This window comes from Aulostomus chinensis, chromosome 17, assembly GCF_037954235.1.
Source record: "Aulostomus chinensis isolate RoL2024-O1b breed Wild chromosome 17, RoL_Achi_v1.0, whole genome shotgun sequence".
Lineage (NCBI taxonomy): Eukaryota > Metazoa > Chordata > Actinopteri > Syngnathiformes > Aulostomidae > Aulostomus > Aulostomus chinensis.
The window spans coordinates 7,119,703-7,147,141 of NC_141336.1; the positions used below are offsets into that span (position 1 = coordinate 7,119,703).

Below are 27,439 nucleotides of genomic sequence, written 5' to 3' on the forward strand. Positions count from 1 at the left end.
TCTGGTGGACTATTGCTTTAAGATCCTCTCACTAACAATAAAAGAGCTCAGCTTTCTCAACAAGTAGATTCTCCCTTGACGTTGTTTGACAATGGAATCCATAATTAATGGAAATTCATTAATGAAACCTAGGTTTATGATCAAACTCAGCTCCAGGGTGTTTATATGGCTCTACAAGCTTAAGATCTTCACCGTGTATGACACTACGTTTGTGTTCAGTTTTGTGTCTGAAGTCAATGATCATTTCCTTTGTTCTGAAAACCTTGAGATCAAGATGATTATCATCACACCATTCACCAATTTCTGAATATGCAGGATCATGATCAGGCTCTGAGCCTTAAAGTTGTTGTTACACTAGATTTGTAGACATACTTGACAATCTTAAATTTATCATTAAAATCATTTCCCACATTAATAACTCTGAGTCATGTTATAAAGAAATAATTGACTGGAAGAAAAGTGTCTGCAAACATTCTCTGTGGGACAGCATGTTATTGATGCAAAACTTTTATTTCATGTTATTTCTGTAATGTTATATAATTGTTAGAATTTATATTTTACAGCAAACAAGGTGAAATATCACAGAAGTGTGTACAGAACATTGCACAGCAAAAGTTGGTCAGATTAAGATGAGACGTGTCAAATTTTAATCATGATGCCCCTGGACCTCTGTGCCTAATTTGGTGCCAGTACGTCTATACCGTAGGTGTTGCTGCAGTAAAAGAAAAATGAGAAACTTCCAACTACTCTTAGGCTATTTTTCCATTTTGGAAAAAAAAAATTGGGCATACATTGTATATAACACTGAATATTTATAGCTGTAAAATAATTTTGATAGAGGCTGCACGGTGGTGCAGTGGTTAGCACTGTGGCCTCACAGCAAGAAGGTTCAAGGTTTGAGTCCCGGCTCGGGTGCGGGATCTTTCTGTGTGGAGTTTGCGTGTTCTCCCCATGCCTGCATGGGTTCTCTCCGGGTACTCCGGCTTCCTCCCACCATCCACAGACATGCAATTTGGGGACCAGGCTGATTGGATTCTCTAAATTGACTGTAGTTATGAACGCGAGTGTGAATGGTTGTTCGTCTCTGTATGTTGGCCCTGCGATGGACTAGCGACCTGTCCAGGGTGAACCCTGCCTCTCGCCCGTAGATGCTGGGATAGGCTCCAGCCCCCCCCCCCCCCCCCCCCCGTGACCCTTACTAGTAAGGAATAAGCGGAAGATGACGATGGATGGATAATTTTGCAAGTGCAGAAAAACAAAAAAAATATAAAACACAAAATCTTTCCAGACAGGAATCTTGGCAACAAGTAGTCCTGTTAAAATTTACAAAGGGGGCTCCGATTTGCATCATGTTCCCTTAGCGCTGGGTTTTCAGTTATGCTTGGCTTGGACCCTGCTCATGCTTGCTTGCAAGTCTAGTCTAGTCTCTATCTTGATTTGCTCTGTGCAGCTTCGGCCACAATGGAGGACTTCCAGATCCGTCCACACTGTCTGTTAGTTCACTCATACCGAGCCCCAGCCTTCTGTGACCACTGTGGTGAGATGCTTTGGGGACTCATGCGACAGGGACTCAAATGTGAAGGTACTGACAGAGTTAGTATGTCCAAACAGATAAACACAGAAACTGAAGATATATTTATTGTTAGTGTGTTATTAGAATAAGAAGTTGCTGTGTTAATGATCATTTTTTTTCTCTGCAGGCTGTGGTCTAAACTATCACAAACGTTGTGCCTTTAAGATCCCAAATAACTGCAGTGGCATAAGAAGACGTCGTGCGTCCAATGTCTCTTTGACAGGGGGGCTTGTCAACATGGCTCGCCCCCTCTCCGCTGAGCCATCACCCCCCCACTACACTGACGAGGCTTTATTGGTCGGTACATAAGCACAGGTTCCTCACTGGTTCCCCAGTGAAATCCAAGTCCTTAAAGTGCTACTATATGTTCTTAATGAAGCTAAAAAAATAATGGTCACATATTCAAAGGTTGAAATCAGCTGTCAGAGTGTATAAGTTGTTCAGAGAAGGTCAAGAAACACCTTTCTGGTGATATCTTTATTAGAACAAATTCACAATCTTTATTTCTTTTCTTGTTTCTTCTCATCCAGTCTCCAGTCAGCCCCAGCATGGAGGTGTGTCCCAGCACTTCTACCAACTATTTAGCAAATGAAAAAAAATTACAATATTTGGAACCAATGTTCAGAGAATCAGATATTTTGTAATAATGAAGGAAAACCAAACTGCTTGGTTTTTGAGTGTTGTCTCTGCCTTCTCTCACAGCAGAAGAACCAACTAGAGTATTTCCCTGGCCGTGAGCGGCGTTCCAGCTCTCAGTCATATGTTGGCCGTCCCATTGAACTGGATAAGATCCTGATGTCAAAGATGAAGGTGCCCCACACCTTCCTGATCCACTCTTACACTCGGCCAACCGTCTGCCAACACTGCAAAAAGCTGCTCAAAGGCCTATTCAGACAGGGCCTGCAATGCAAAGGTCAGTAGCTGTCAGCATCATGTTCACCTATTCAGGGAATCATATCCAATGCTGACATTTAGTTTGCTTCTCTCTCAGATTGTAGATTTAATTGTCATAAAAGATGTGCTCCCAAAGTGCCAAACAACTGCCTGGGAGAGGTTTCCATAAATGGAGGTAAGTTTCAATATACTTGTATTATACTTACTAGGACTTCTTTAGGCAACCATTATGACATGTCCAACCATCACTAGACTTCCTCGCAGAGATAGCCAAGTACACAAAGCTAGAAGTGTCTTTGGTCTGCAGAACTTCTGAGTCCGGGGGCTGAGTCAGACGCTGTTATGGTGGAGGGCTGCCTTGATGACCATGATGGTGACCGGGGCAGCGGCCTGCTCGATGACATGGATGGAGCGTTGACATCAGACGGGGGTCTACTGCTGGAGGCCGGGCCCAGGGACCTCTGTGATCTGCATGACCCTGATCTGGATGAGTCCAATCGGGCCATCAGGTAAAACACACAGTCACATAAGGGGTTGACTGATTAACCGGTGCTGATTTTATCAATTTAGTTGAGTTTGGCTCTGATAATAGCTGATGGCTGAGCTGCCTCATGTGATGTACTCTTCATCACCAACATACAACTCTGAGATTGTGCTATGTCCTGCTCCCTGCAGCCCTTCGACTAGTAACAACATCCCGCTCATGCGCGTGGTTCAGTCTGTCAAACACACCAAGAGGAAGAGCAGCAATGTGATGAAGGAGGGCTGGATGGTGCATTACACCAGCAAGGACAATTTGGTACTGCCCTTGTCTGTCACCATCTTTTACACACCTTTAGTCAGTTTTAGTATTCCGATAACCATCATGCTGTTGGCAGCTCTCATCAGTCCTCAGCAAGGCTGTGGTTTAATTAATAATGTAACAACAGAAAAAAGTGCATTTTTTTCAGATGTTATTAATCAGTTTTAGATGTTTAACTGCCTACCATCAATTCATGCCCACCAAAAGTGCTTTTTGTTCACATAGATAGTGACACTTTCAATTATTATTGTCTAAATAATTGCATTTATGGAAAGAAAAATATTGCAAATTTTCCCCTCTTGGAACAGCATTAGTCTTTAGGAAAAGGTGCTTAGGACTTGTTCTAGTCTTTAGCTGGTACTCATCCTGGTCAAAATAGTCCCTACAGAGCAAGGTGCAGTGTATCAGCAGGTGTGTATGCATCTTATGTGGCACAACTGACACAAATTCAGAGTGCCAGTGTTAATAACAGAAGTCTATTTCAGAGTGAGACTTCTCCCTGAGTGAGAGTTGGACACAGACCATAACAAATATGGCGGGATTTAGCCAAAGTTATGGATTGACGTATATTTCTCCTTTCCATCATGGTGTCAGCCATTTCTAATAACAATCTCAGCCTGTAGGTATGAAAAAAAATGGTCCTTTAGTGGCCATACTTTGAACCTAGCCAGTTGCCCATTGGATTACATTGTAGCATGTTCTAGGGCTGCAAGCTGCTCTGCCCTTGCACAATACCTGAGCGATTTCAAAGACGGTTATTTCAAGGTTGAAAAACCTGACATCTCATTAAAAGGCCCTAAAATTTAACTGCTTGGTGTGAGACAGAACCTCACTCTCACTCATGTTTGGTTAGGTGTCATGACAGTAGAGCTCTTTTATACTTATATCTATATCTATATCTAGATAGATAGATAGATAGATAGATAGATAGATAGATAGATAGATGTGTGTGTCTGTGTCTGTGTGTTATTTTACATAACCAAACTATCTGGGGTAATTCTGCTTCTGCTGAGCATGAATTTTGAAACCACAAATTGCTGGTGGAAGCTTTATTTTATTTCACAGCCCCTCTACTCTCAGCATTATTACTGTCCCTGTTTGAATTTGACTCTGAATATGTGTTATCTAACCTCTTTTTTCTTCATCATCCCCTTTCAGAGGAAGAGACATTACTGGCGACTGGACAGTAAATGTATCACACTGTTCCAGAGTGAAACAGGAAGTAAATACTACAAGGTATGAGCAATTATCATGAATTGAATTTCATTAATTGGTCACTACTTGACACAGGTTCTTAAAGAAATATTTGTATTTTGGAAGAGGTAGTTAGGGTTCAAGATACATGACATTATAATTATACAGGTGGATGAGTTGTTTGTACAAAGGAAGTAAGATAGGCTTCAATAGATCATATTAATTTTTTTTGTTTTGGTAACATAGACAGCATTTAATTCGTGTTGAATGGAAACAAAAATGGACTTGAAGTAAAGTAATCCCAATCTAAAAATATCAGTAGTCCAAATGGGAAAATGACAAATCAAAATATGCTTCAAATCAAAGAGTAGGCTACTTGGCAGATGGATACACTGTTATCAGTCAAGACAGAGTTCCTCTTGAAGTTTGTCATTGTGCTTTTCAGCAACAAACTGTTGTGTTGAACTGCTGACTTGTAAAAATGCTATCATGAAACAGCATGCTGCCATGTCAAGAAGAAGTTTCTGATCTTTATCTGTCTACAGGAGATCCCTCTATCAGAGATCTTATCATTGGAACCTGCTCAGACCTTCTCTCTGCTTCCTGACGGAGCCAATCCACACTGCTTTGAGATTGAAACCATGTCACTAGTTTACTATGTCGGAGAGAATCTGCAGAGAGCTGATTCTTCTATGACTGGCAGCAGACTCCTGGTGAGAGACTGGTGTATTGTGGTAGAATAAGCACTCAAACACAACTTTACATGACCTGGGAGGTTATGCCATTGTTTTCTGAAAAATACAGGTCTTTTTAAGGGTAAAAGTTCCTTCGAGCATTCAAAGACATCCACACTGGTGGAAAGAATATTACCTTGTAATGTTCTTATAGTTATTTCAAGGATAGGGGGATGCTATTTGGTGGATCAACAGGGTAACATTCAGAATATTCTGGTAAAGTTTTTTGTATGATAACAAACAGACACCCTGTCGAGGTCTTAACGTTACGTGTGTTTGCTTTTGTCGAATGCTTCTATCAATGCTGTGCATGAGGAATCAATTGAAGACCTCACTGAATTGATTCCCTGCCTCTTTATAAAGGTTTGAATAACTTAATGAATCTTCCCAGAATGTTTTGTGTTCTTTCAAAGATAGGGGGACGTTATAGGACTTTCAGAGAACATCTAGAGTGGTCAAGGAACATCAAGGAATAATTTCATAGAAGGTACATAGGACATGACCTCCAGGTTCCCAGAACATTTGCAAAACCAGTAACATTACAGGAATTTTTCAGGGAACAACTGATATAATTTTTTTGGTTCTCATCAAATTCTTGGAGGCGGCACGGTGGTGCAGTGGTTAGCACTGTCGCCTCACAGCAAGAAGGTTCCAGGTTCAAGCCCTGGCTGGAGTACAGGATCTTTCTGTGTGGAGTTTGTATGTTCTCCCTGTACCTGCATGGGTTCTGTCTGGGTACTCCAGCTTCCTCCCACAGTCCAAAGACATCAAGAGGGGACTAGGCTAATTGGATACTCAAAATTGACCGTATGCGTGGCTGTGAGTGTGAATGGTTGTCTGTATGTCTTGGCCCTGCAATGGACTGCCAACCCCTCCAGGGTGTACCCCGCCTCTCATGAAAGCCTCCGGCCCCCCCTCCTCTTAACAGGATGAGTGGTAGAAAATGGATGGATGGATTAAGTTCTTGAATCAGCTCCCTACACATTTAACACAACTTTAATTTACATAATATGGACTGTCTATAGGAAACCTAGACAGAAAATTTTATATTCATTCTCATAAAATATCACCTAGAAAGAAGTACGTATCACAACTGTCCAAGAATGTTTATGAAAAAATAAAATACATTAAACAACTACAGACTTTCTCTTAATATTCTAGGGGGAAGTTTACATCCCTAGCGGATTTTTGTTTTTTCTGATAGGTAGATGTACAAATCATAGACGCCAGAGATTGTTCACATTCTGAGATCCAATTCAGGGGAAAAAAAGCAACATTTCTGTTAAATCTTTACAAACATGGTATTCAACAGACTATGCTATTTCTTGAACATCAAAAAAGTGTCCATACAAACACAAGTCTTACTGGTGATCTAGGTCAGCGGAGTGGGGCAGGATGTATCTCAAATGTGGGAGATGGCTATCCAGCATGCCCTGATGCCCGCTGTTTCTACAGGACTTTCCCACAATTCTCACCGAAGTGGACACAGTAAGACTCCATCACTACTTATAAATCAGCATGACAATATGTGTAATAATATTTCCTCTCCAAAATTTAATTTTTGCATCTGCATTTGGTGTAACATTATCCACCTTACAGTGTTCCAAGCCACAGGTGTTATTAAAAAAATGTTTATGCTTAGAACCAGTAAGCATAACACTGAATGGCAAGTTGATGGGGTTTTGTGGTATAAGTGGCATGCTACCAGTGAGCCATATTAGGCAAGGCAAGGCAAGGCAATTTTATTTGTATAGCCCGTTTTCACAAACAGTTTGTCTCAAAGGGCTTCACATGGCATCATAACAACATCCTCTGCCCTTAGACCCTCACATCGACTGAGGAAAAACTCCATAGAAAACCCTTTTAACAGGGAAAAATCTGAGAAACCTCAGGGTGAGCAACAGAGGAGGGATCCCTCACCCAGGACGGACAGACGTGCAGTAGATGTTGTTACAGACAAGAAAACAGTTTACAATACAAAATGTGGGAAACACGGAAATGTTAATAACAGCTGAAGAAGGAAGCTTCTGGTAGGGGAGGCAGGGAGAGCAAGCCAGCTTGATGGGGGACTGGATGGCAGACTTGTTCATGGAAGGGGAGCGCAGGCCGGTGTAACAGTAGGGAATAAGGGGGGGGGGGGCGATGCAGGCGGCGGTTGGGGCTCCGGTGGATCTGTGGAAACACAGAGAGACTGCGAGACACCAAGGCCAAACTACAAAGTGCAACAAGTAAAATGTGCAGGGAGGAGAGGAGGAGAGAGGGGGAGAGGAGAGGAGAGGAGGGAAGGGCTCAATGTAACCTGATGTGTCCCCCAGCAGTCTAAGCCTATAGCAGCATAGCTATCAATGGTTCAGAGCTACCTGAACCAGTCCTAACTGAAGGCTCTGTCATAGAGGAAGGTCTTAAGCCTGGACTTAAACGTAGTTAAAGTGTCTGCCTCTCTGACCCATGGAGAGAGCTGGTTCCACAGTAAAGGAGCCCGGTAACTAAAAGCTCTACCTCCCAGTCTGTTTGTATTGATACTGGGAGTCACTAAAAGACCTGCATTCTGGGAGCGGAGTGCTCTGGTCGGACAGTAGGGACTAATGAGCTCTTTCAAATAGGATGGAGCTTTATCATTGAGAGCCTTATAAGTTAGCAGAAGGACTTTGAAGTCGATTCTAGATCCTACAGGAAGCCAGTGGAGAGAAGCTAAAGTGGGAGAGATGTGTTCTCTCTTCTTAACTCCCGTCAAAACCCTCGCTGCAGCGTTCTGGACCAGCTGGAGACTCTTTAGAGAGTATTTAGGACATCCTGACAAGAGAGAGTTGCAGTAGTCCAGCCGAGAAGTGATAAATGCATGCACCAGTTTTTCAGCATCACTCTGGGAAAGGATATTCCTAATCTTAGCGATACTTCGAAGATGGAAGAAGGCGGTCCTAGTCACATGCTTTATGTGGGAGCTGAAGGAAAGGTCCTGGTCAAAAATGACCCCAAGGTTCCTTGCAGTTGTACTCGAAGTTAGGGTGATGCCATCTAGAGTAGAGATCCGATTCAAGAGTGTGTCCCTGTGGTGTTTAGGTCCAAAAATGATTACCTCAGTTTTATTTATTATGGACTGCCAGCATTGCACTTTGATCACGCCTAGTGTAAACTCAGTATATAAAGATGCCATGTTCAATGTGAGTGAGCCAAAACACAGATACAGCTAAGCAATAATAAGAAGTGAAAAATGGGAACAAATGCACTGCCGATATGGCTAACAAACAAACAAGCTAAAAACAAAGAATAAGCCACGGCTAACAGAGGCAAACGTTGTTAAGAGAGAGTAGGCCTAGCTACAAGAGGCAAACAGAGAATAAACCACTACCAGAGGCAAACAAGCTGCTTAGAGAGAATATGCCATAGCTAACAGCGGCAAATATGCTAAAATACAGCTAAAAAAAGGCTAGTAAACTGCCAACACCGGATAATATAAGACAGTTAACATAGGCAGTTAAGAACTGCTAATAAAGCAAATAGCTTAAAACCCAGGCTAACACACATACTCAGACACAACCAAAAGAGGCTGCAGTCTTAAATTTTAATTCAACTTTCTCATCATGCTTTCCATAATAACTAGGGAGCTGTCACTTGAACATGAACATATGCTGATTTGACACAATGTAACATGAACAGGTTTCACTTTCTCTCCAGCTATTAGTATGTCAGCAGTCTATCTTTGATCTTCTTTCATCTTCCAGTGAAAGAACTTGTCACTCTTTTGTAGCCTAGGTATTATACTGAATGCTCCTGTGGACGTCAACTCCCACACAAATCCAACAGAGATATTTCAGATCTCCACTTACGTCAAGTTGATCATGACTAACTCCTCACCGCAGTTTCTAAGTGTTGCTGATCACCTGTGGTCAAATGAAAATACTTACTCCAAACAGCTTCAGATGTGAGACATTATTATTATGAATACACACCTAAATACATAAAAGCAGGCTAGAGGAAATTCCTCAAACACAATTAGAAATGTTCTAAAGTGTTCTTTTCTGATCTCTTTTTATCAAAATTGCATTGCATGCTTTATTTATTTGGGAAAAATGCATTTGTCTCATCCACAGAAGAAGTGTCCATCAGTATTTCTGTCTCCAATCGTCAGATCCAGGAGAATGTGGTAAGAATACATTCCTGCTTTATTAGTAGAATACATTCCTGCTATATTAGTCTTTCTTTCTTTCTTCTTTAAACCACATTTCCCACAAACAATTGTGCTTGAGGTGAAGAAGTGGCTTCAGATGCAGGTACCACATGAAATCTGAGCCAAGAAGTCCAGTTGCTACAACAAATTGTTTGCATTTTAAGCTCCTGAAAAACACAGATACATTTTAAATTCCAAATATGTTTTCCACACAGTTCTGTGAAATGGCCAAAAGGACTAGAAAACAGAATGGGCTGATGTGAAAAAGTAGAAATCCGTTGCATGAGTCATGCACATCATGCATGACTAATGTTGTCAGTGTTACTGTTTAAAGCAATTACAATGCACGAGAGAAATGTCTTGGCATTCAAAATTCGGTACACACAAAAAATCAGCAGTCAGCAGCTGCTTTGGAGTTAAACTTAAGCCCCTTTCACACTGCACCAAAAATGCGGGTCAACACGGGTTTTTCGGCACTCTGAAAGGGTTGACTCTGCATTTCGACCCATGTCGACCGACCCGCCAAGTGACCCGGGTCTTTAGCAGCTCGGCTCGGCTCGCCTGCAGTGTGAAAAAGGCAACTCGCATCGTCTGAGGTTTCACGCGACCTTCCTGTCACATCCTGATTTTGTCACTGTGCCGCCTGTCAGGATTCGCCTGTAGCTTCTTCGGCTCCCTTCCAGACTAGCCAAAAACTCCATCCTCCTTTGCTGCATTAGCGCTCAGACATTTTCCAATCTGCGCTGAGTTTGTATGCTTTGCTGAAAGAGACAACATCGTAATGCACGCAACGACAACGCTAACGTTTGACCTCAGCGACATCCACGTTGTTGTTTGTTTACCTCTCAGTGTTCCAGCGCACGTTTATGTTAAATGATGACATTGTCAATGTGATGACGTACGAGAGAGAAAAACACAGGTACGCAGTCTTCACAGCGGGAGTTCAGACCCGGTTCTTCTGGAAGCTTGAATGTGCCCTTATGCCGAGCAAACGCGAGTCCAAAAACCCCCGTTGACACGCATTTTTCAGTGTGAAAAGGGCAATAATGAGAGTGAAAGGGAATGTAACAAGTGGCCACTATGGCAGCAACACAGCTAGGTTTGGCAGTTGTAAGTAAACTGTAAACAAGCAGAAACAAAATCAGCACAGCAGCACTACAGGACCACACATTCTTTAACCCTATCTGTTACAGTACATCAAAATTCAGCCAAAGCCTTGCAACAACTGGCACTATTATGTGTGTTGCAAAATCCCCAGTATATTTCTGCCATTTCTTGCAAGTTTTACACTCATGCTCTAACCGAGACAGAAACGTCTCTTCTTAATCTTTGAGTTTCAGGCCCTGGTTCTTGTCTGAGAACAGTTGTGGTTTCATCAAGATCTGACCCAGGGGCTCTGCCCATCTTCTTGCAAAAACAGTATGATACAGAGTACATACTTATGTACATTTGCCCTGGGACATGCCCCTTTTATGAGACTGAGGAACAAAATATTACTCTAATATGACCTCCTTCAGTAGGGGAAATACAAACCCATCGATTATCATCCTGAATTCAGTTAACAGGTCATTTCATCATCATCAAGATCCAGTATTCCATGGACACAGACGTGTGACTGGGAATCAGATGATTTCTACTTTATGATACACAGATAGGTGGCATGGTGATGCAGTGGTTAGCACTGTCACCTCACAGCAAGAAAGGTTCTGGGTTCAAGCACCAGCTTGGGCACAAGATCTTTCTGTGAGGAGTTTGCATGTTCTCCCTGTGCCTGTGTCGGTTTTCTCCAGGTACTCCAGCTTCCTCCCACAGTCCAAAGATATGCAAGAGGGGACTAGGCTAATTGGATACTCTAAATTGACCATAGGCATGGCTGTGAGTGTGAATGGTTGTCTGTCTATATGTGTGGCCCTGCGATGGACTGGCGACCTGTCCAGGGTGAATCCCGCCTCTCACCGGAATGCAGCTGGGATAGGCTCCAGCCCCCTACGACCCTTAGCAGGATAAGCGGTAGAAAATGGATGGATACGTGAAGATTAAGTTCCACATTCAAATGGCACTTGGACCATTGTATTTTATGTGAAAGATAGTGACCCGATTTGGACAGCATTTACAGCTTCAATTATCATCGGGTGTAGCTCTAAATGACTAAAGTTGATCTTTAGCTGTCTAGTGTCATGATCAGTCTTTCCAACGTTGTTGGACATAAATAAAACATATAAATCATGTTTTAGTTTTTCAATCCAAGTCAACAATCAAAAAACTTGATTGATAAGTTGTCACAAAAAAGAAAATTCAGGTTTCAGTTTGACTTGGTTCTTCAGGTTTGCCATCATGTGTTATACAGGATGGAGAAACTTCATCTCAAACTACATCCTGCTGTGACATCTCCATCGATCATTCTAAACATCTCTGTTTCTGTCTCTCTCTTTCTCCTCTCCCTCCTTCATTTGATTCAGAAGACTTGTCAGACTGGGTTGATGTGCATCAAATGTTAAGTGCATTTACATCATAAAGATTTACATAAGGCTCAAACATCGGCAAACTCTGCTTATGCAAATGTAGCCACAGAGAACATGAAGTCCCATTTCCATGCAGATGGGCACTTCGCCGTCTCCAAGGTGAGCACGTCTTCAAGCACCTCAAATGGAGATTACTGTGATTACTCACTCAGCCAAACGGTTTCCATAGTGACAGATGGTAATTAGGCAGCACGCAGGGGAAAAGGGGTGGAGGGTTATAATATTGTATTTCGGTCCTCTGGTTGAGGTATGATATTAGGCTGTCAGCTATGTAGGAAGAATCGGGAGACGTGATTGCAGACAAATGAAGGAGAAAATATTTAGCAGTTTTAGTGTCAAAGCTGTGGCACATACACTCAGGGAGGCGGAAAAACCTCCTCTACCAGGTGATCAGTTGGTGCAGTTTCCTTCATTGTTGAACCTACTCTCCATCAAGATTGTCTACTTTAACTGTACTAGGTTTCAATCAGTGGAGCTTGACAATGTGAAAGTTTACAAACTTGTCTCAGAAAAATCTGCACAAATCCAACTAATCATCCATCTAATGAAGTCCATCCATGTGTTATTGTTTCCTAAAAGAACAATTCTGAAACAAAACAAATGTCAGAAACCAGTGTGCTGTCAGGCTTTTTGACAATAGAACGATTAAAAAAATTCACAATGTCACCAGCAGTCACCAACCTATCTGTTGCTGTCATCATCGGGACAGTTTTTTTCTTTCACACCTTTTACCATTTCTTAGCAACCATGAGTGAAATGACCATAATGGTGCCCTGTGCTGGCGGAAGCCCCAACAGAAAAGTAACCGCGATTAAGTCTGTAACATGATTGAGAGGCATATAATGATGAAAATCGGGAGAAAAGGGATTCACTGTGAGCAGCAGTAGAGACGATGTGAGGTCACACAGCCTGGAGTGTTTCATTGAGCAGCTGCCACTTCCAATTGAAATTATACAGCGATTTAACTGCATTAAACGGATCAATGGTGTGGAAGCAACAACATGTGATTATGATTGTCACAAAAATACTAATTCATGATTTGCTATGCTTGTCCATAGGAGGACAAGCAAGCAAATTTTTTAAATTATTACTTTTTAAATAAAGTTCTCATTTGATCAGCGATAATAGGCTTGACTTAGCGTAAATGTCAAAGCTTTTGTGTGGAACATTTTTCTCTATCTCTTGGCAGTAGGTTATTTCAAAACGCTGATGAAACCATGCTCTGCTTTCTGCAGCTATAAAACCATGGATACATTGTTAAGTGTGTCATAACCTTTGTGAAAGGACTTGTTACACTATCAGAATTTGACCCATTTGCACTAATAACATTTGGAAAGTCTAGAAGACCCACACAATTAAACCATTGATCCAAATTTGAGGGCTGCACGGTGGTGCAGTGGTTAGCACTGTGGCCTCACCGCAAGAAGGTTCCGGGTTCGAGTCCCGGCTCGGGCACGGGATCCAAATTTGAGGGCTAGCCATAAGTAGCCAGCTCAGCAAGCATGAAAACTTGCTGCTCTGCCCATAGAACATGCTCTGTACGTCTCCTTTTGCCAGTGCAAGTATGTTGACTCAGACACAGATTTCATCTATAGTTGTATTAGAACTTTAGCGTTCTTTGTTTCAGGCTGCACAAGTTGTCTCAGACAGAATGTGACCTACTGTATGTCCAAAAAAAAGTAAAGTCATGTCACTTGAAATTTTACCCATCTCAGCATGCACATGGTTGGAGTAGGTCAAATTTTGAGTTTATTTGTGTTGGACTTCTCAAGAGTTGTTGCTGAGTGTGACAGCTGTGATCTGATCTGCTCAAAAAAATTCAATGGAGTAAAACAAACTAGAGTCAACCAACATTCTGTCCAGGTTTGAACGACTGTGTCACTGAAAACTTGTGTTGTCCTGTTGTGTCAGGACATCAACACTATCTATCAGATCTTCCCAGATGAGGTTCTCGGCTCAGGACAGTTTGGCATCGTCTATGGAGGTAAAATCCTTGTCCCCACTTACTTTAGCTTGGCTTATGTAAGTTTAACAGCTTTGTGTTTTTTGATCATTGTGTTTGTCTGGAGGGAAACACAGGAAATCCAGCCGGGATGTTGCCATCAAGATCATTGATAAACTCCGCTTCCCCACCAAACAGGAGAGTCAGCTGCGGAACGAGGTGGCTATCCTGCAGGTACACACACACACACACACACACACACACACACACACACACACACACACACACAAGTCTTTCATGTAGATATGAGGACCTTGATTAATTGGATAATAGGTTGACTTGCCCAAAACTATACATGTCACTCCGCTGGTAATGTGTCTTCACTGGCTTCCAGTGGCAGATCGAAACAGATTCAGAGCTCTTCTTCTGGCTTACAAAACAATGACAAGAATGGCTCCTGTCTACCTGGAATCCCTCATACAACATGCCCTCTCACCCGCTACGCTCTGCCTGTGAAAGATGGCTGGTGCTCCCAACCCAGCATGGCTCTAAATCTCTAGCTAGACTCAAATTTCCTCTGTTGTTCCCAAATGGTGGCATGAACTACCCATTTCCATGTGATCCGCAGAGTCTCTTTCAACTTTTAAGAGATGTTTGAAGACTTAGCTGTTCAGGGAACTCCTAGGCACTTAAATCTGACCCTTCTCCTCTTTGTCATTAGGGGTAGAATGAATCAGAAGGTTTAAGATCCAGCTTTTAGTGAATACTTAGCACTGACAATGTTGAATATTGAATGTGTTGAAAGTTGAAAGATATTGTTGATGTTGAATTTTTGGTTGTGGTCAGTAATGGCTGAATTATATAAAAACAAAACTGGCACTTATTCGGCCACTAGATGGCAGCACCTGCAACCAATCACCCTTGAAGCACTTTGTCGTACTTACTAAGGCTTTCCCTCCAGTCTCAATTCTTGCTTGTGCTGCTCAGGAACACGCTGGTAGTGAGTGAGATTCCCTCTTGTAAATGTCTTCATTACCGTGACAACACGGTAGGGGTGTGACATCCACTCATATTCCAGTGCTGCTCAACCTGCAGATGCTGCCTCAACACACACCTGCACTTCACACCTCTGCAGAGCTCATTGTGTGATTTTAGCTCCTGCATTTCACTGCCATGTTTATGAATTCATGAAAGAAACACAAATGTTTGTTTTACTGAGCAACAGCCCAAGTTGATACAGTTGTTAGCACAGAGGAGAACAAACTGTAACATGAAACAGTATCTTGATTTAGCGCCCAGCAAGTGCTGCTGAATAACACACAATGTCTTTCTTATAAATTTGGTACAACAAACACAAATCTAGAAGCATCATTATCTTTTACAACACAACATCTGGAGTGAGGACGGCATGGCTCAGTGGTAGAGTAGCCGTCTAGCAACCGAAGGGTTGCTGTGTAGATCCTGACTTACCCTGGTGACCAAAGCGAAGTATCCTTGAGCAAGATACTGAGCCCTTAATTGCTCCTTATGGTCCTGCGACTGGCTGCTGACCTGTCCAGGGTGAACCCTGCCTCTTGCGAAATGTCTGCTGGGACCCTTAACAGATAACCACTATAGAAAATGGATGAATGGATGTAACACAATGCCAGTCTGGTTTCCTGTCATTTATCACTATTTATTTCCTCAGATGAATGCTGTTTGTCCTATCAATTAGAAAATAAAACAGAGAAACTCTTTCCAGAGTCTGCACCACCCGGGCGTGGTTAACCTGGACTGCATGTTCGAGACACCCGAGCGAGTATTCGTTGTCATGGAGAAGCTCCATGGTGACATGCTGGAGATGATCCTGTCCAGCGAGAAGGGCCGACTGCCCGAGAGAATCACAAAGTTCCTGGTCACACAAGTGATGCGCACACTCTCCAGCACTCAGACACACACACACATAATAAGTCAAATTGAAAGTCTTGTTAAAATGAATGGTTTATCTTTTCTTTAAATGGCTAGTATGTCAAACCTAATGACATCTAGTGGTTAAGTTGCAGATTACATTTCCTTAGCTCATCCCTCTCTTTTGAAAAGTGTAAAAGAACCTACAATAGCCTGAAGGATCATTTACATATCCTACATTTGTCATAAATTTGTCTTTTCTGTCTTCACACGACATAAAATTGTCAGCCTCTCTTACATATTGACAGTCAGAAATCTTTTTGTATCTTCATACAAAGTTGAAAACGCAGTTAGGAAAGAGGAAGTTATTGTCCAATCTGATGTAATAGAAGTTTCTGAAGGAAACCAATGGCAATATGAACATCTGAGATAGCCATGAATGCCTGTATCTTATTCTACTCCATTGATGCAGCATTAACCCCACAGCTACAGTAGCATTCCAACACCTGAGTTTTACTTTGCTTTGACCAGGGTGTTGCCGTCTGTTGATAAAAGCTGCAGACTACTGCCTCTTTTCCATCCTTTCTGATTTTTCCTTTTTTTTCCAAACTGTTGAAAGCTGTTCATGGTAGTGATGAAGAATCCAGAGTATCTTCCTGTAGCCACAGCTCTGTAAAACATGTCACACTAGACTCAAGCCGCAAATATTCATCCTTCTTGTCCATCAACAGCAATGAATGATGTAATCATATCACTGTTGTATCTGCAGAAGTACAAGATTCATTAAAGAAAATGTTGTATCCATTTATAAGCACATTATATCATCTCCTGAAACTGTCTGGAGGACTGATTGTAATTTAGTTGTTGTTAACTATTTGGAATGATGTGAAAATATAGACTTCATGATGGAGATTTGTTCAAAATACTTATTCATGATAAATCAGGTCTGTCCATTAGGCTAGCTTTTAAAATACTGGTGTTCTGAAAGGAGTTTTGATCATATGGGTTACAAGTATGTAGACTGTCAGTGGAATTTCTCATCTCTTGTGAAAATGATCAACTGTGAATATACCTTTGCGTTATTGCATTACTTACTGTGAATCTGTATTTATTTATTCATTTTGTGTCTTTATGTTGACTTTATGCATCACCCTGTTCAAAAATTTGGTCCACCTTTCCTTTAGTGTCACCTGTTAAACCTGCCAAATCAATGTTTGTGTATCCATCAGATCCTAGTGGCGCTGCGTCATCTGCACTTCAAGAACATTGTCCACTGTGACCTCAAGCCTGAAAACGTCCTTTTGGCCTCTGCTGATCCACTGCCACAGGTACAATGAAGAGCTATGTGAACTTCATTCAAAAATCAGTACTCACAGAAATTCTCAAGAACAAGAAAGAAATCCAAACAGCCGCAGCAGCTTTTGGGAAGAAGAGCTATGTGAACTTCTTCCTAAAAGCTACTTGAAGGCTGTTTGGATTTCTTTCTTGTGCTTGAGAATTTCTTTGAGTAATGATTTTTTTAAAAAAGAATTAATGGATTTTTAGACAGCATTTTTAAAGTCAGATTGGGTTAATTTAGAGTTACTGACCTGCATCCCTTGTCCAGGTGAAGCTATGTGACTTTGGATTTGCACGAATAATTGGCGAGAAATCATTTCGACGCTCAGTGGTTGGCACACCAGCTTATCTTGCTCCTGAAGTACTGCGGAACAAAGGCTACAACCGATCCCTGGACATGTGGTCGGTGGGGGTCATCATCTATGTCAGGTAGGACATACAAGATCAAAGTTTTAAAGTCTTCCAAAAATCTAACATCTGTTGGGCTTTCTCTGTGCTGCAGCCTCAGTGGGACCTTCCCCTTTAACGAAGATGAAGACATAAACGACCAGATACAGAATGCTGCCTTCATGTACCCACCTCATCCCTGGAAGAAGATTTCCCAGGAAGGTACAATAACATGCACAAAATCACCATCAGAAGCAAAGCGAAACATTCAGCTGGCAGCATTTTATTGTTCAGGGCACTTCGACAAATCATATCAGCTGCTGCTTATTTTTGTTTTGGTTATCTAGGTGACAGGTCAAAATGAATCTCAACTGTTTGTGCTTTTAATCTCAACCAAATGTTGCAAGTGAAGAATATAGTACTAAATGAAGTCTCTGGAACTGATGAACTAAACTAATGAATTGAGATAATGATCAGCGTGAGTTGGGAGAAAGGCAGGGTTAGGAGGACCGAATCAAGTTATGAAACGCAGTGTAGATGAAGATGATAATGAGCCAGAACTGAAACAAGGATAAGTGTAAGTGGGACAACATTTCAAAATAACAAAAATGACACAAAGAAGCATGTAGTCCAGAGTAGACTCTGCATGGTCTGTTTCCTATAACAGTGAGCGTATCTGCTGAACCGCTATTCAACCAACCCGCCCTCCTCAACAGTTAAACACAATCCATCAAGACATGTAGTAAAAGGTTTATATAAGATTATTTGAAAATCAAGAGTTCAATATGGCTGCCACAGAAAGTCATCAATAGTGACCAAAAATGATAGCATCTGGTAATCTTGGACCACACAACAGGTTTTTTGCTAGACAAAATGTTGGAGGCATTTTGCAACGACTTTGTCAGCTTAAAAAAGCCTGTTCATCTTATATTAATTACTCCAACCCAGAAAATCTTAAAAGTCGGAACTTATTGATCCTGCTGGCAGGTCCTACAATGCAGCAACACACAAGCAGAACTGCTTGACTTTTGGAACTGTATTTTCCAGTGTACACTGCACTCAAAGCCATATTTTGAATCACTTATTCTCCTGTAAACTAGTTCAATCCTCACTTCCCCCAATGACCATGTCCAAGTATCCTTGAGCAAGATACTGAACCCTTAATTGCTCCTGATGGCCCTGTGACGTACTGGCTACCTGTCCAGGGTGTACCCTGCCTCTCACCCAGTGTCAGCTGGGATAGGCTCCAGCCCCCCCGTCGCCCCTTAACATTTAGAAAATGGATGGACTATGACGTCAAATTCATTTTCACTTTTAACTAAAATGTTGTTTCTCTTTGATGTTAAATTGGTGTCTGGTGCCAGCATGGAAATTCAATTAGTCATATCCATTAAAAACTTAACTGTACTGGTTCGAAGACAAAATCGCAACAGGAGCTCTGAAATCTTTGAAAATGTAGATCTGTTAATGAACTGAGTGGCTTCTTTGACACACATAACCCACTCATTCTCTGTTTTTTAGAAATTTATTTTCAGCTGCCATTGAAATCGCTCTGGTGGGATGAGGAGTTGGGAGGGAAGGTCAAGAGCACTTCAGGGTGTCCGGCTGAGGAGAGAGTGAGTCAGGCTGATTTAAATCTGGACACATTTATAGACAATGACACAACATGAGTCACACAGCAGCAGAGAAGAAACTTCAAGGATGTGTTGGATCATAAAAATGATAACTTGTATATTTGATGTCAAATAACCACTGACTCATCAGACAGGTGAAGCAGACCCACATCTTTGTCACTCTGATTGTTAGTTCAGCAAGCTCGAAACTTTAGCTGGGTTGACATGGACTCTAGTATTCCAATAATAACCAGAAAAACAATGCCTAATATAACCACCTGAAGTGGGAGGGACTGACCCGGTTAATGGGAATTTCAGGAAACTCATGAAGGGTGCAGTAAACTTGCCTACATCTTTGAGCGGACTGACTATCCTAAAGGGGTATGGAAACACAAAAGGTCTTTGTAAGGATGCGCACAGGTAAGGGACGACAAACAATTTTCTCTCTTTGGCTGAGCTGCCCCTCCGAAGAAAGAAAAATTATAACTTCTTTTCTTTGCTGTTGTTGCTGTATAAATGCAAGTAGCCCATAACTGCTGAAATTAGTAAATAATAAATCAGCAATTTAAAGGCGCAATGGGCAACATCTTTACCTGCCTTTCAGTAGGTGCCACACTTACTCTTCTATCTATTCCATTAGTTGCCAGGTTGTCACTACTAACCACATATGATCAGAGTTGGACTCACCTCTTTGTTGGTCTGGCAATATTTGAAACAGATAAAAGAATGAACCCCTTTGTTCCCCCCAACCGGTCAAAGTTTCCCCCCAACCAGTCAAAGCAGAAGGCCGTCCCCATGCAGCTGGATCTGCTCAATGTTCCTGCCTGTTAAACGGAAGGTTTTTCTTGCTGCTGTTGCAGGATGTGTTTACTCATGGAGAATTGTTGGGTGTAAATTCATTGAAGGAGTGTGATACTGTACCAACTCTTCTTGTAAAGTGTCATGAGATAACTTTTGTTGTGATTTGGCGCTATACAAATAAAATTGACTTGACTTAATTTGACTTTCTCAGCCATTTCCCTGCTATTGAAGAAACTGTATGAGCAAAATGTTTTTTTTTTTTTATTTCATTGATCCTAATAATCTAAAAAATTGTAATAAATTGAATATCCCTCTGGGATCAACAAAGTTTTAATATCTGTCTATCTATCTATCTATCTATCTATCTATCTATCTATCTATCTATCTATCTATCTATCTATCTAACTAAATCAATTTTTGAGTTTAAAATTGATTTGTGGTTAATTAAATGACCATATTTGAAAAAATTCAAATACATGCTGACAAGTCAGGGGTGACTGGTTTTGAGTGACAACAGCTCCTCCAAATGTCCATGCACATCCCAGGTTGTGTGATAGACACAAGATTTTTCCCGGGGACCCTAAAAGGTTAAAAGGACTATCTGAGTCCTGATGCTTGTCAAGTTTACCTTAGCTCAGCAGGTGTTACGAATGATAATAATCAAAATAACACATTAGCTTGAGGTAGCATGGTGGTGCAGTGGTTAGCACTGTCGCCTCACAGCAAGAAGGTTTTGGGTTCAAGTCTCGGCTTGGGCACGGGATCTTTCTGTGTGGAGTTTACATGTTCTCCCTGTGCCTGTATGGATTCTCACCGGTTACGCCGGCTTCATCCTGCAGTCCATAGAAGTGTAAGTTAGGGTGACTATAGGATCTAGCCCCCCCCCCCCCCCCCCCCAGACCCCTAGTAAGTGGTATAGAAAATGGATGGATGGATGGAGGGATGCTTCCCAACCATTGGAAAGATTTTCCAACAATCTTTTATCACTGTATTTGATCATGAGTGCTATAGGTCTGCACATCAAGGTCCAAATACAAGCAATACACAAGCCTTTGAAACTTTCTGTGTTGAAAGATTCTGTAGATTGATCTATGTTGCAGTTCTCCAGGAGGGACTATGGCACTTCACCAGGCCCACTTTGGTGCATTTTGGTCAGGCAGGGTAGGGGACTGGATGGGCTGGTTTTGTGGGAGGAGAGGCCATGCAGCTCACCATGTTAACCACCAGGCTGATTACTATTGTCTATTTTTTATAGTATACAAGTGAAGTAACCATGTGGTAGTGAGAAACAACCCAATAATTAAAGTTACAAGCAGAGTTGAATGGGCCTTCGCACCCTCGTGCGCGTCAGGTTGCGGGGTTGTAGGGGTTTTGTCACAGGCATGTAGATGTTGTCAGACCTGCACTGACAGCTCTGACATTACCCACCCCCCCTTCCTTCTCTCCTTTGCCCTGTCAGTTTGATGAGGATTTTAGAGTACTCTTTTTGTGGAATATCCTTGTAAATCCCATGCCTTTGGCCAAATCTTATATTAGAATTCACATTTTAGCAGGAAAATTTGTCCTGAATCCAGTGATACAGGTTGGAAAGTGGTCAGACTTGTGGCACAGCATCTTTTGGGGCTTACAGAAACCAAACCGTTTGAATTATTACAAAGTTTTTGCTAACTTTTGTGCAGCACAGTGTCATAAATCATGTATTAAATTTTGAAGGCAATACCATCAACAGAAGGAGAAGGATATAGCATTTGTTCGGGTCCAAAATTGGTGAAAAGTTTTACTTTCATGTGCATACTGTGGACTTCCTGTTGGATTTAGGTCAGGGGTGTATGTTAATGTATGTTACTGTACGATTTGTAGGTCTTGATGAGAAGAATAACTGAGTTTTGGTTCAATGTCTCTATGACATTCCTATGGCAATAGTGCCCCTTTTTTTAGAAAACTAAGTGGCGTGTTGGAGTTTGGTGAGTTTTTGAGATTTTTAAGGGGGTCAAATTGAAGTCTAAAGTGGTGGAATAATAAGAAAGAAAGAAAGAAAGAAAGAAAGAAAGAAAGAAAGAAAGAAAGAAAGAAAGAAAAAAAAAAACAGAACAGATCCATTAGGGGCTTCACCCCCTTTGGGGCACAGGCCCTAATTATTAAATAGAAATATCAATTTTATATATGGAGGTCCCATATTTTAATGAAATGCATTTTTCTCCACCTGTAGCTTCTTCAGCTCCCTATCAGACTTGCCAAAAACTCCATCCTCCTTCGCTGCATTAGAGCTCGGACATTTTCCAATCTGCGCTGAATTTGTTTGCTTTGCAAAAGAGACAACATTGCAATGCATGCAACGGCAACACTAACGTTCGACATCGGCGACGTCCACGTTGTTGTTTGTTTACCTCTCAGTGTTCCAGCGCACGTTTATGTGAAATGATGACGTTGTCAGCGCGATTACGTACGAGAGAGAAAAACACAGGCACGCAGCCCTCACAGACCCAGGTCTTCTGGAAGCTTGAATGTGCCCAAATGACGAGCAAACGTGGGTCCAAAAACCTGCGGTGACACGCGTTTTTCAGTGTGGAAAGGGTGTAAGACATTTTTTTTTCATGGGACCATCCCTCATTTAAGTGTTAATTAGAAATAAATAAACAAATACACTTTACAAGGAAACAAGGTTTATTTGAATGAAAATATAGGCTTACATCATCCTTTTGATATGTTAAATTATACCATAGCACAAAATAATCTGGGGGCCAATTTCTTGAAAATGTACAAAGATGTTGTCAATAGTTGCCAATTTTTGAAAATGTAAAAAGGTGAGGAAAGCATTAAGTTTCTGTAGCACTCAATTCACAGCCCAGATATTCTCCTTAAACACATTTAACATCTTTAAGACTTCTCAGAATTGTATTCAGAACTTTCTATGGCCATAAATTGTAATAATCAAATGTTTTTCAAGACTTCTTAATCCCTGTGGAAACCCAATGTATTCAATTGTATTTGTAAGAGAAGCAACAGAAAATGAGAAATGATGCTGTTTTCTTATAGTTTATTTTACAGTTGTGTTTGGAATCAAAGTGACAATTTCTTGGAAATGTGTAGAACATTTTCAGGAAATAATCACCTCCAGCTTGGTCCGTCTGGGAGGTTCAGACTTCCTGCTGTGATCTAAAGTGTTGGACGAACTGACATCTCTATGCCTGGGCTTTACAGTACCAATGAGAGGGAGGTCATGTGATGTGAGGGAGGGTGCAAAGTTCTTGGAAGGAGAAAGTTAGACAGACAGATTTGGGGTCTTTTCATGTGGTGGTGCATTCATGTGCATAATGCCAAGCGATGGAGGCCCCTTTGGACTTGAGGGGTCCCAGGGTCCTGGGGTCCCAGAGCTGTTCAGACTGCTGACCCCTGAAGAAATGTTAACATCATGTTAGCTTTGCTCATTAGCCTTGGCTGGACCCTCGCCATGGGGGGAGGTCCCGACCCCACATCCTCCTCATTCCTCCCTCCTCGCTTGAGTGTTCTCGCTCATCACATATTCCTGCTTCCTCTCTCTGTGCTTCTCTGCAGCCATCGACCTGATTAACAACCTACTGCAAGTGAAGATGAGAAAGAGATATAGCGTCGACAAGACGCTTAGTCACCCCTGGCTACAGGTAACATGCTCCACATTAGATTATATTATTAAAGGATATATATGGAAATATAAGGAAAATATATAAGGAAAATATGCCTGCTTGAAGCAGGATTGAACACAATTCCTGGAGGATCATGGGACCTTCTGCAATGTCAGACTGACAGCGAAATACTAAGCCAAACAAGCTGTTTTGTTTTTTTTCTTATTAGGGTAAACTGAAAATAGTGAGGTTACATGTATTTCTTTCCCTGGTGTACAGTCTCAGGGACTGAGATACACATTTCCAATGAGCAGCTGGAAAGCATGGACCTAATGAACTTAAATATTTTTTTCAAAGGGTGGGATGAAGCAAATACTTTTGATAACACAATATTTATTTGTCCAGTAATGTATTCAGTTTATGAATGGAAATACATCTACTAAAGAGCCTTATTTCCAGGCTAATGAGAATGCCCTGAGTAGCCAGGGCAAATAAGCAAAATTGGCAAACCAAACTCTGGAGAGAAAAAAGCTTTTTTTCTAACATTTATTGAAACGTCACACAGAAACAATTATCTGATAACCTTATTACTGTTACCAAAAAAATGTGTCATGATGTTTTGGGTTTTTTTTTTGTCTTCTTTTAGGCAACTAGCTAATGTTAGCTAACAAGATGACAAAGGCACACTGATGCCTCCCCTTCCAAAAATTCCATTATCATAAAAGGTTGTTCAAAGCAACATTTTCAGAACTTTTTAAGGCTTTTCCACAGAGCAAGGCAATAAATTTCCATTTCAAACTGACTCAATGCAGTGGCACAGTGCAATTTATATTCACAAGCTCATTCTCAAGCTCACACTAAGGAAGTTAACATTTCTCTGTTTCTTACGCGATGAGTGAACACACCAACTTTCTGGTCATGGCTCCTGGAACATCATGTCTGCAGACATGAAAGATAAGTATTCTTGTTTGCTCCACCAGGACTACCAGATGTGGCTGGATCTGCGTAATCTGGAGTGCCGGATGAACGAGCGCTACATCACCCATGAGAGCGATGACCTGCGTTGGCATCATCATGCCCAGCTAAGGGGACTTGACTATCCCAGCTACCTTGGTACAGGGCTCTGTGGTGAAAGCGGACAAGCAGTGGAGCATTACCAGGAACAGGAGGAGGAGCTGGAGACCCTCAGTGAGAGGGTCAGCGAACTTTGATGAGTAGGGTTCTTTTAGAAAAAAGTAACAGAGAAATAAGTGACTGTAAGAAATATCAATGCACAAATTTTGACATTTGAAAGATGACTTAACAACACAACCATGTTTTGAAATAGCACATGATATAAATTGATTCACCATCCTTTAAACCAAATCAGAGAACTTGGAATGTAATGTCTTTTTCCTATGTTATGCTTTGCATTCACCAAAGAAAAGTAAATCATCTCGTAATAATGTTTTCTCTATTTATACACAAATGATTTAGTAGTTAGTGAATAGCTTCAGCTTGAGGTCTCTCAATAACTATATCCCAGTCACCATATCCTTGTAAGTTCAAGGCAAGTAATAATTTATTTTATTGGTTTAAATGATAAATCACAAAATTACTTTATTTCTTGACGATGATGATGATCTCATTTTGGTAACTTAAAATAAAATTTACAAAAATGTAAGGCAAAACAAACTGATTTTATACGGATTGTCTTTATTCTACTTTTGCAACACAGCTTTGAAGTCTTAGGATGTCCTCACCAACATTGGCAAGGAGATGACCAAACATCTTTCGAGACAGAAACCACATACATTTTGATATATATATTTTGTTTTGTACAAGTTATGATTGGCTTTAGAAATTCAGAGCTTCTGAAATTGTAGCATTTTAGGGCATCCAATGTAACTACTTTTTAATTAACCCCACAGGGTTTTTGCTGAATTAATTTTAGATTTGATTCATCAGCCGTGACAATAAATTGAAAAGGAATTGTAAATGTCTTGGATGAGGATTTTTGCAGTGTACATCAATTTTACATACAGTACTGTATGTGGAACTTTTCCAGCTACTTCAAGTGGGTTGATCTATTTATTGTGTCCTTTGTGTCCTGTTTCATAATTTCTGTTTCCTATGTATTAATGTCTCTGAATCATCCCCATTAAATGAAATACATTAAGTAATTATGAGATCCTTCCTTGTAATCATGAAACAAGAATATATAATTATAATTAATGAATCTTTTGATTACAAGACACAGGTCTTGCAGTTGGGAAATGCTCATCGTTAATGAGTGAATAAAATACATTTTCTCTGGTGATTGCAATGCAATTTACTTAAACAATCAAAACATTCATAAGTGGTATTTCTTCTTTGAGACAGTCGGGCCAAGCAGGTTTCTTGGAAATTGTGACATCATCTTAATCCTAGACTGATTTCATAATTGGGACTTTTGATGATAATGGTGCTGGCTTCTACTTAGATTAAAGATCATCATGAAACATGAATCAAAGCATACTAAATGTTACATTTTATGGAGGACTTAAACTGCAATTATCCTAAATAAATAAGGGCCTCAATATTCACATGAATGTGTTGTTAAACAAAACAAAAAAAATATTGTTTCCTTTTTTATTTGTTTTCAAATTAACCTGCACACATATTTGATGAAGGAGGCTTATGTTCTTTCATTTGTGTCTCTTTAAAAAATCATTGATTTATTCATTAGAGCTGTTTTGGTCCTCATTTTAGACACTGCTAGAGCTGACATAGTTTATATTACATTTTTAAATTAATTTTTACTTAAATTAATCATTGCTAACAGGTCAGTGGTCAGCACAAATAATATGTCTTTTTTGGCATGCAATTTATTATTTTTAAAAAATGAACATCTTCTATTCCTGAAATTAAAAATTAAGACAGCTGACCTTCGCAACACAAATATAGTTCCTGATTTTCTTCGGTAGGATGTCAGAGAAAGGGCAAGAAGATTTATTCCAATAGAAAAGATCTTGTTTAATGATGTTATTCAATGATCAAGCGACTGCTGCAGTCAGTAGAAAGTATTAACCATTTCAGAATGAAAATACTCATTTGGTCAGAAGTCATTGTCAATGAGATCACAAAATCAGCAAGAGAAAAGTTTTGTGTGCCTCTGTTATCCAGACATACATGTTTATACATGACCAGAATTTATATGTTCTTCTGTTCCTTTTTAAAATGTTTTTGTGAAAGTTTTCTTTTGTTACAGTCACAGTTTTGACCACAGATGCACAGCAATAGCATAGCTTCTCTTCCAAAGCATGTTGCTCACTGTGGTTCAACATCAAAATGGTCACCCGACACCTTGCACGCATGGTTAATTGTCCTCTGTCAACAAATCAAATTTTCATCTTGGTCAATGTTCATGAAACCAAAGAATTCCTCTGGTTTTGTATGAGAGAAAATTGGAAGGTTTTTCAAATGGGTTTTTTTTCTAAATTTTGCTGCTAAACGCTCTAAACATTGAAAAGTTCATGATTCTGAAATGCAGAAATTCACAAGGATCATAGATTTAGAGCCACATGGTAGATAATAACAGAGAATAAGGTTGATATTTCAAGTCAGCTTAAGACAGCTAGCAGCCTGCTCTTTGTTTCAGTTGACATCACCGTGCTTTACGTTTCATTCAAAAACGCCAATGTCATATCTGATTGTGACTTCTTATGAAACCTTTCCAATGTTGCCTTGTTTACTAGAACACAAAAAAAGAAATCTGACAATGTGTTTATTTAATAAGGTTAAACTTTGATATCGTTAGCCTCATAGCATAATTGCATAAGTCATATTTCAGGGTTTTTGGAAAAAAAGAAAAAAAAAACATGGGTTAGTTGGTTAGGTGAGTTTGGCAGATACCTAATTTTGGCCAAAATAGGCAATTATGCTATCAGGCTAAAAAATATATCAAATTTCAAAGTCACAGTTTAACTTTGTTACACAATTTAAAGACCAATGCAAGAATTAG

At 40.6% G+C, this 27,439-nt stretch overlaps 1 protein-coding gene across 1 annotated transcript in view; it reads left to right on the top strand.

Moving 5' to 3' along the window:
• The window catches only part of prkd1 (protein kinase D1), a 65,711-nt gene extending 38,574 nt beyond the window's left edge, over window positions 1-27,137 (top strand). The window contains exons 3-21 of the mRNA XM_086182555.1: window positions 1,451-1,582; window positions 1,701-1,870; window positions 2,104-2,127; window positions 2,279-2,486; window positions 2,565-2,642; window positions 2,775-2,976; window positions 3,143-3,266; window positions 4,428-4,505; window positions 5,009-5,176; window positions 6,574-6,685; window positions 9,289-9,341; window positions 13,799-13,871; window positions 13,957-14,063; window positions 15,571-15,732; window positions 16,946-17,044; window positions 17,323-17,483; window positions 17,557-17,663; window positions 23,411-23,496; window positions 24,438-27,137. Of these exons, the coding sequence (XP_086038681.1) occupies window positions 1,451-1,582; window positions 1,701-1,870; window positions 2,104-2,127; window positions 2,279-2,486; window positions 2,565-2,642; window positions 2,775-2,976; window positions 3,143-3,266; window positions 4,428-4,505; window positions 5,009-5,176; window positions 6,574-6,685; window positions 9,289-9,341; window positions 13,799-13,871; window positions 13,957-14,063; window positions 15,571-15,732; window positions 16,946-17,044; window positions 17,323-17,483; window positions 17,557-17,663; window positions 23,411-23,496; window positions 24,438-24,668 (2,375 nt within the window). The 3' untranslated portion in view covers window positions 24,669-27,137. The remainder of the gene's footprint in view (window positions 1-1,450; window positions 1,583-1,700; window positions 1,871-2,103; window positions 2,128-2,278; window positions 2,487-2,564; window positions 2,643-2,774; window positions 2,977-3,142; window positions 3,267-4,427; window positions 4,506-5,008; window positions 5,177-6,573; window positions 6,686-9,288; window positions 9,342-13,798; window positions 13,872-13,956; window positions 14,064-15,570; window positions 15,733-16,945; window positions 17,045-17,322; window positions 17,484-17,556; window positions 17,664-23,410; window positions 23,497-24,437) is intronic.
• Window positions 27,138-27,439: the final 302 nt, after the last annotated feature.